This window comes from Aplysia californica, unplaced genomic scaffold (genome assembly GCF_000002075.1).
Source record: "Aplysia californica isolate F4 #8 unplaced genomic scaffold, AplCal3.0 scaffold00001, whole genome shotgun sequence".
NCBI classification, from domain to species: domain Eukaryota; kingdom Metazoa; phylum Mollusca; class Gastropoda; order Aplysiida; family Aplysiidae; genus Aplysia; species Aplysia californica.
The window spans coordinates 1,328,193-1,338,016 of NW_004797271.1; the positions used below are offsets into that span (position 1 = coordinate 1,328,193).

General features: G+C 48.4%; 1 protein-coding gene across 1 annotated transcript in view; it reads right to left on the reverse strand.

Moving 5' to 3' along the window:
• Window positions 1–8,993, reverse strand: part of LOC101857841 — a gene marked incomplete in the record, with an annotated part of 13,446 nt that extends 4,453 nt beyond the window's left edge. The window contains 4 exon segments of the mRNA XM_013085752.2: window positions 81–4,746; window positions 6,218–6,372; window positions 7,642–7,852; window positions 8,883–8,993. Of these exon segments, the coding sequence (XP_012941206.1) occupies window positions 81–4,746; window positions 6,218–6,372; window positions 7,642–7,842 (5,022 nt within the window).
• Between the last annotated feature and the right edge of the window lie 831 nt (window positions 8,994–9,824).

Sequence of the window (9,824 nt, forward strand, 5' to 3'; positions counted from 1 at the left end):
CAACTCCAGAGAGAGAGAGAGAGAGAGAGAGAGAGAGAGAGAGAGAGAGAGAGAGAGAGAGAGAGAGAGAGCCCCCTCACCTCCTCCAACATGAGATGCAGGCTCTCCTCCACGGGACAAGGGTCCTGCTTCAGGCACGGCCGCCACTTGGCCCGGCTGGCCGGAGCCTCTGAGTTCGAATCCTCGTCGGACGAGTTGGCCACCACCAGGGCGTCCCAGTCGGCCCGCTGGTCGTCAGCGGCGCTGTACGGGTGACACGAGAACCGCTGCTGCTTCAGACGCTGCCTCTTCTCCGGCCTGTACTCACCCACCTCCTCCTCTTCCTCGCTGCTGCTGCTGCTTCCGATACAGATCTGGTCCTCCGTGCTCGTCCCCGGGCCCGCACCCAAACCCACGACGGGGGGAGGAGGATGACCCTGACCTTGACCCTGAACTCCTCGCTGTGGATTTTGACCTTGACCTTGCGGACTACTACTATCGTCGCTGTTGCGCCCGTCGGCAGAGGGTTGGTTCGTGTCTTCCAGATCAACACTCACAATGCTGCAGTCGCCCCCTGCAGCTTTCACAGCCTTAGACTCAGTCACATCATCATTATCATCATCATCCTCACCATTTTTATCACCATCATCATCATCATCATCACCATCAGCGCCATTACCGTCACCAAATTTCAAGCTCCGTCTGATCGTGGAATCCGCCTCCTTCTTCGTCTCACTACCGCTCGCTGTTTTCTCACCGCGAGGACAACTGCTACTACTTTCAGTCTCCGACGCAGATAGCCCGGACAATTCTGCTCCTTTCTCTCTCTCTTCTCTCACACCACCGTCATCTACACAACCACTACCACCACCACCACCAGACGCCAACCGCTCCACACCACCACCAGACGCCAACCGCTCCACACCACCACCACCACCATCACGTCGCGCACTCGACTCACAAGCAGCAACAACACCCTCATCTCCATCTCTCCCCGATTTCGAACCACCAGAGGCACTAACCGAAGACGACGGAGAGGAACAACTGCCCAGGTTGGGGGCAACTTCCCCGCTTTTGTCCGATTCACAAACCGCGTCCGCTTTCTCATTCAGGAGGCTGGCATTGCCTGATTGCGCTTCCTCTGCGCCACCCACAGCATTCTTCCCGACCCGGTCTTCCTCCGAACCCCCCGCGACCCCCACCAACCTACCCCCCGACGAATTTCCTTCGCTTAGTTTCGCTTTTTTCACCTCGTCTTTAACCGGACAGCCATCCATGGGAGATTTTCTTTTCCCTGAGTGATGAACATCCTCCTCTTTCACTCCCTCATCCATATTCTCCTCCTCCTCCTTCTTTTTCTTGCCATTCTCCTCTTTTTCACTACCCTCCTCTTTCTTCTTACTCTCTCCATCCTTCCCCCTCTCACCCTCCGTCTTTCCCACCGACTCTGAGATCTCATTTGTCTCGGGACCAGACGTGACAGAAGTGTCTTTGTCCGTATCACCTTTCACAGAAGTATCCATGTCTGTATCACCTTCCACAGAAATATCCCTGCCCGTGATACCTTTCCCAGAGGTATCCCTATCCGTGACACCCTTGGACGGAGTATCGCTGGTCAGATCCACCATATCCACGTCTTCCACACTGACAGGATTGGCCCATGAAGTGCCCTCGGAGAACAGGTGAGGCATTTTCGAGCGCACGTACTCGAACCTGGAGCCCAACACTGATAACTGCGACGGGGAGAGGAGATCCGTGACACGGGTGTGCACATCCGCCGAGATTCCCGGAATGGATTCCTTCAGGAGGACGAATTTGAGAATGAGCGACTCCCTCTGCAGCGATATGTCTTGGAGAGAGAGGTAGTCGAAGAGCTTCTCTTGGAACGACAGGAGTAGCGTTTCCCGATCGTCTTCGGCCGCAGAGTCCAGCCGCGCCAGGAGACGGGACAAGACTCGCAGTTTCTGCTCCGAGATCTCGTCCAACTTTTCCGGATCATTCATCTCCTCGCACGACAAAACGGCGCCGACCGCCAGCAGATATCGCTGCAGGTCGATCAAACTGAGTGACGGCTGTCGCTTAGAGGAGCCGGAAAACGGCGAGCGTTTTCCGACCTCCTTCGACGAGCGACTCTGAAGTTTCGACGGCGGCGTCTTGTTGGGGTGGTAAATGAAGTGTTTTGAAACACCGGCACTTCCTGGGAGGGTTTGGAACCCAGCTGTGGTGGAGGCAGACGCGGCGGAGGAGGAGGCGGAGGAGGAGGGGAGGATAGTGTTGGAGGAGGGGGCGGGGGCGGTGGAGCGGGAGGAGGGGGGTGCTCTGTTCATGAGCAGCATCTTGGCCGTGTTGAGACAAGGCAGGGGTTTGACTCTCTGTTTGATCACGGCTCCCTGAGAACTCGGGTTGGGCAGCAGAGACTTGATGGGCGGGAACACTCGTTCGTACACTCTGCTCGAAGAAGTAGCCGGAGCAGCAGCAGTACCACCGCCGCCACGTTGTTGTTGCTGCTGTTGGTGGTGGTGGTGGGGCATCTTCCCGCTACCGCCCCCACCACCCACTTCCTTCCCTTTCTCCTGGACCGACATGGCGGTGGGCAGGTGGGAGGGGTCGCCGCTGTAGTTGAAGTGAACCACATGGCCCCAGGTTCGGAACCCGACGGAGGCCTGCACGTACGTGGGCTGCTCCGTGATGCTGCTCATGAACTGAACGGTTCGCGTGTCGATCGCTGAGCTTGTCGACCCGGAGCCCTGGCCGGCCGAAGGCTGCGACAGGAACCGGTGCAGTTTCTTGGGCTCGGCAGACTCCGACTCGATGCAGATGACATCATCGCTGTCGTTGGACGAGTCGTCGTCCACAGCGGCCACGACCATGGACATCCCGTTGCCGTGACGACCGTCGCCAGCCACATTTTCCAACGAGTCATCATCTCCTTCGCTCTCTGTCATCGGCAAAGAAATCTGCCGCGAGTTCGAGGGACTCATACTGTTCCTCTCACCCCCATTTTGGATCCAACGAGCGGAGGAAGTAGACGCACCACTTTCCGAACCTCTGCCGCCTTTGTCCGGAGTGACAGAGTTGAAGCAAATTCCGTTGGACTTTTTCTCTCGGTCATCTACATCTCTCTCCCTGCACGGCGACTTCCCGTCTTGACCTTGACCCTTTCCGCTGACCCCCGCATCCTCCGTCTGCTTCGCCTCAACCACCTTACGGGATTCGAACCCACCCCCATCAGTAGACAGCTCACCACCTCCCGATGAAGAGGACTTACTAGAGCTGCTGCCATTCACTTTCCCCTCACCGTCGTTTTCCGACCCGTCCTTCACCTTGCTGCTTCGGTCAGTATCCCCCGATGAACGTATGACTGACACGCTACTCTTCTCCTCTTTCGTATCATCATCATTATCATCACCTCCTCCCTTGCTTGTATCTCCCTTCCCTCCACTCTTCCTCTCTCCCTCCTCCTTAGCTGCACCACCGCCACCATCACCACCACTATCATCATCTTTAACAACACCATCACCTTCACAACCTTTCACACCACCTTTATCATCAGCAGCAACACCACTACCACGACCTACATCATCAGCAACACCCTCCCTACCACCACCACCATCTTTCTCGTCAGCACCAACATCCTTACCACCACCATCTTTATCGGCAGTAGCAACAGCAACATCACCCTTGACTTTCTTATCCGTGTCACCGCCCTCACTCTCATCCACCGCAGCTCCACCCGACCTTGACCCTCCTCTACCTCCCTCATCCTCTTCCATGCCGCGTTGAATCGAGTTGTCCTCAGTCTCCATCTTTCTTTCTCTCCCTCCTACCTCACCCGGCGAAACCTCTGTTTTCTCAGCGACGCGTACATCCAATGCTTTCACATCTTCTCCAGTTGCTTCCTCTTTCTCTTCACCCTCTTTCCCAAAGGACGAGGACGAGGATGAAGAAATACCCTCCTTCTTTCCATCTCTCAGCGAACCAGACTCCACTGTGGTCTTCTCCACTCCCCAAAAGTCTGCGTCGCCAGCCTCCTCATCACTCCAACCACCTCCTCTTGGCTCCTTCTTCTTCCCCACCCCTTCCTCATCATTCTCCTTATCCTTCTTCCTCTTCCCATCCCCTCCTCCTCTACTCTCTTGCTCCCCCTCCTCACTCTTCCCAGGACTATCCTCCTCCTCCTCATCTTCTTCATCATCACTATCCAAAATCACAACAGCATCTTCATCATCATCATCGTCATCATCCTCCTCGTCATCATCGGCCCCTCCAACTGCCCTCCTCCCCCCAGACTTTGTAGGGCTATCGTCATCCAAAGTGATCACCTCCCCTTCTTTGAAGTTCCGACCGGGAAAATTGACGGCGTACAACTGCCGCAGCATTCTAAGCTCAGAGCTGCGAATGTTCCGAAACTTGCGCTCTAGGTCGGCCATGCTGTACGGAACCTCCATGAAAGTCGCAATCTGCTCGCTGGACAAGATGGCTACCTGCGAGAGGAGGGACACCAGCTGGTGCAGGGGTAGCGTCGACAAATCCGTCACCGAGAACAAATCCACCCGCGGCCCACCGGGATCGAACCCCCGCTCCAGGCCGCCGGCCCCCAGGAAGTAGTCGTCGCCTTCATCTTCCGCGTTGTCATCATCGTCGTCTTCCTCGTCTTCGTCGCTCGAGTCCACCAGACACTGCTGCTGCTCCTCGTGGTACGAGATCTCGTTGAACTGCGAGGTCCGCCCTTCCTGCAGAGCTTTGTAGCGGCAGTGAGCCAGGTACCTGAAAGGGGGGAACAACATCGTCCTTGTAACGGAACAATTGGTTGCTTTTAAAGGACAAGCGGGCTAACCCACATTTCCGGAGTTTCCAGAAATCTCGACCTTCACCAAAGGTGGGCACAGCCCTACCTATTGGAGAAGTTAGGTTTCATAGATGTGTATATTTGTTTGGGTTTGAAGAAAACTCTCCTTGCCTTTTAAAGAAACCGAACAAGGGTACAAAAACTTTACCTTCCATTTTCTAAAAAAACCAGCATTTTCCGGGATAGTCCCCTTGTGCTTAAAAGAGACCAATTCTGAGACTGTTTCAGAGTGCTATCGGTTCTGCTGGGGTAGTACTATGTGTCACGACACAGTGGAATCAGGTGCTCGTCAATTTTTGGGCATGTGGAGTCATTGGTATCATCTAAAAGCTTGCTCGTTGTCTTGCTTTTGGTGGGAAAAAAAAATACCCCTCTATCTTGAATATATGTCGAGATATTTGCCATTGATGAAGGAGACTTTGGAACACTCAGAAAGTTTCCCAGCTTCCTGGGAAGCACACAGTGCAGGTGGTCAATTAAGCCGATAGATAATAATAATAATAATAATAATAAAAGAGAGCATTTGTATAGCACAAATACCCGCTCAACAGTAAGCTCTATGCACTTTACAATCTATTTATTACCCCCAGCAAACCTGACAGCTTTCTGAAACAATCTCCACTTCCTGGGAAGCATACAGTGCAAGCTAACATACTGACAAGACCTTTCACCGTCTAAGACTGGGTAACCATTCCCACCTGGGTGAAGTGAGGAGAATCAATTGTGTACACTGTCTTTTCCAAGGACACAACGTCGGGCCCGAGGCTCAAACTTCATGTCTATTTACTAATATATGATAGTACTAAGAAATTGTAACTCTAGCACATGTACCCTTCTATTCATGATGATAATAATAAAATAATAATAATAGATAGCATTTGTATAGCGCATATCCCCGCTCAACAGCAGGCTCTATGCGCTTTACACTATATTATTACCCCAGCAGACCATAGAACACTCCGAAACATTCTCAGCTTCCCGGGAAGCATACAGTGCAAGCAGCCGATGAAGCGCTCAAACACTAACAAACTGACAAGATCTTTCGCTGTCTGCAGCCGGGTACCCATTCCCACCTGGGTGAAGTGAGGAAAATTCGTGTAAAGTGCCTTTCCCAAGGACACAACGGCGGACCCTTGACGGGATTCGAACCCACGACCTTACAGTTGCGAGTCCGAGAGCCTAACCACTAGGCCACCGACGCCACATGATGGTACTCGTACTAAATTACAAAGTACAAGCATATACAACCGTTTGTTCATGATTGTATTTAGAACTTTTAACTCATACGTGTTCCTTTGTTCATGATTGATAAGCAGTTCTAACTCTTCCACACATACGTCCTTTTGCTCATAATAGTACCAGTACAAAATATGACAAAGTAGCACATACGTCCTTTTGTTCATCACAGGAGCCAGCATCGTGTTGAAGGTCACGCCGTCTCCCTGCGAGGCAGACGTCGAGCTCGGCACTCTCAGGTTGACCTTCTGCTTACGCTGGGCAAAACAAGGCTCGCTGCGAGAGAGAGTGCCCTTGCCAAAAAAACCCTGGGAGGGAGAAAGAAGAAAAAACTAAAATTTCTTCAGAAGCACAAACAACATTTATGGGAAGATGGTACGCTCAAGCACATTCAAATATAAAAAAATTTTGCAGAATGAGGAAATCATTAACTTGAGCACATATTTTGCTATGTGTATGTGGTTTAAACACAAAGAATATGGTACATCATGTCATGTATAAAAGAAAATATTTGGGACCCGAAAGTTTGTTCGCTGTTGTGTGATGTATTACCTGATGTGCGTGCTCGACTGTCATTATTATTTTAAAATATTGATGTGTATTTCATTTAAGTTTATCAATACTGAGCACATCATTATATTGGATCGTGTATTTTGTTTGTCAATAATATACAGACTAGTGGTGTAGCAGTTAAGTGCTTCGCTCTCACACTCAGGAGACCCGAGTTCGATTTAAAAGTTTTTTTGAGTATCTTGGTCTTCCTGCTGGGATGTTGTATCCCTCTCACCCCCTGTTGACCCCTGTTGATCCCAACAGGCCAGGCAGGGTTGGAAACCCGCCTCCTAAATGATTTAAATTGTGTCCCTGGGGGCAGTAAATCGGGGCAAGGTTTTCGAGATAAAACTGGAGTTTGTAAAGCAGAGGCAGCCAGAGAAGCAAGAAAACCAGGGCAGTCATTAGTCAGTCAGATCCTGACATTGACTATGACGGCCCATAGACCACAAGTGCTCTGTTTAGTTGTTTTTTATTAGTATTAGTAGGTTTTACGGCGCTCGCAACTGCATAAGGTCATATATGAGTGCCAGAAGATTAGAGGCGTTACAAGAGAGTAACAAACATAAAACAAGGAGGGGAGATAAAGAAGACAGACGTTTGATAGGAAAGAAGAAGCAAACCACACAAGAGCACCCGCAAACCACCCACAGTGCTCTGTTTGTGAAAAAACATCTAAATCAACTTCAAGTGTATGTGCAGGACTAGCCTATATTATTCCTTTGTCGTGCTCATCATGTAAACCTTTCCACTTTTCCCTGTCCCCGGATAGCCTCTTGATGGAATTCCTTCAAGTCTTCCCTCTGTCACACAAAATTGAAAATTGCACCTCCCCTCGACATCCAACTGTACAAGCCGAAGGAAAATGTAAAGTAAAGATTATGATGAGATTTAGTAGATTTTCGTTATAACTGTAAAATACTGAGCACTGCTGTGAGCCAGCTGAACTGATGTGCCATATACTATTATCATACAACCCAAAAAAAAAGTTGAAAATTATATTTTTTTAAAAATAAAAAATTCACCATTTTGTACAAGAAATCCATGTCCCCCGAGTGTCGCACCACCACGGTGGCGCCCTCTATGAAGCCCGTGTAGTAGAACCAGGTCTGTGCCGAGGGCTCCTCCCCCGTCTCTGTTGCCACGGGAACAGGGAAGGGAGGCTCTTTCTTCACGTGCCATCGCGGCTTTTTACGTTTCTGGGCTTCTTGCCTGCTTCTCCGCATTTTGTCCTGGCTGCAGAGAGAATTTTTTTTAAATTGGGTCAAAGCAAATGAATAGAGAAAAAGTGTACGGGTCACAATGAGATCAGGTGCTTATCAATTTTGGGGCATGAGTTTTTGGCATTATCTTTATCTTCAACCATCAATTTGTGTCAACAGATGAATATTTTTTGAAACACCTGAGAACTGTTTTCTAAAAAAGATTCCTTTACAAATCTATTTTGACATAGCCTACTAAAAATTCCAAGTCAATGGTTTCTAGACTTCAAAAGAGTTCTAAAGGCTAGTTGACCTTGTGAGCTGGGACAAAAGTACTTTTGAAAAGCAAGTCCTTCCTAATACTTCTATCGCAACTCTGCAAATAGAACTCATATGTTTCTTCAAAGACAAAATTGTGGAAATACATGATTAAAATTAAGATACGAGACAAACTGATACAAACTGCTGTGAAAAGTGTGAGTGACATTGTTGATTGATTCGGTTGTTCTTGTTAAAGATTTTAAAGAAATATTTGAGGATGTTGCACCACCAATTTTTGACAACACAGATAGATTAGATCATCTACTAGACTCTAGATTATTTGAATATAGATGATAGATCTAGTGTCAGTGACAGTGAGTGTGAGTTGACAAGTCTTGTCTGTGCAACTGGTGCAACACTTCTTTACTCTCTCCCAACCATGGAACTTCCACAATTAACAACAGTCATAATTCACAAATCAAGACAAAGCCATAGCAAGTACAGCTAGCAGTCTTACTTTGCATTACTCATCATATGACAACGGCATATGATAACAAACTAGATCTAGATCTAGAATCTAGATCTAGAGTCTAGATCTAGATCTAGATTTAGTGCAAGAATTACCTAACTCAATCTCGAACAAGAACTAAAACTAAAAACTGCTCTAAAACGAAAACAACAGACAGAGCTCTGAGACTAGCAGAGGGTTGGCTAAATCAACTTGCCTAAATTCTAAATCTACATGTAATCATCGTTTGTTGACATAAAGCATTCGCACTCGTCTTTTCTTCTATTGTATGTACCTGCTTAAAAGTAAAACAATACTGCAACCAATTCTAGAAGAGCGTACAAGGTACACAACGGTTTAGGATATCACTTGCATGGACGCCTCAAATTCCGCCGACCATTTTTATTTCTGTGGGAACACTTTTTCATGTAACTTCCGGTCGGTAATTTGCCAGGTTTTCAGTCACATTGCGGGGGAAATTTTGTTTTACTTGACAAACTTTACTTCTTTTTTTTTTTAAGTAGATGTTTTTACATCCATATCGACACAAATTAGATAATGCAGGAAGTAGATTTCCCGACCCTGCTTGTCAGGACCAGCACGAGCTGACATGGATGTAACAGACCGAGATAGTTGATAAATCCACTCGTGGGTCGAATTCGGGTCTCCTGCGTGCGACTGCGAAGAGCCTAACCACTCCACCACAAACATCGGAACTTCGGTTTGTTTCTTAGCGTAAAAAAGAAGCATGACAACCAAGGAGGTTTTAGTGAGAAGCCTTTGTTGTAAACTTAATAACAGGAATTTTCCGCAGGGTTACAGAAAGAAAGACAGACAGAAATGACAGGGTAAGAAAGAAATGTTTTGTTTTAGAAGAGAGCGCTCGCAACTGCATGGCATAATGTCATATGAGCGCAAAGGGGTGGATGTCAACTGACAGAGACAGTCCTTACAGGGAAGCAGCCTCTAACTCTGCTCACCCCTCTAGCTTCAAACAGCACAAAGTCTGCTTCGGCTATCAATCATTTAAGGCACCTCGGAAATAACAGGTCACAAGAGTGTGACAAACATACATGCACAAAAGAAGTAGAGGAAAAATGACAATAGTAAGGATTAGGAAAGAAAAAAACAGCAGTTCCCTGTTGCAGTTCAGGCTCTGTTATAAAGCATGACACTGATGAATGAGCCGATTTACAATTACAATTTTACTGTGCATAAAAACTCGAGATGTTAATGC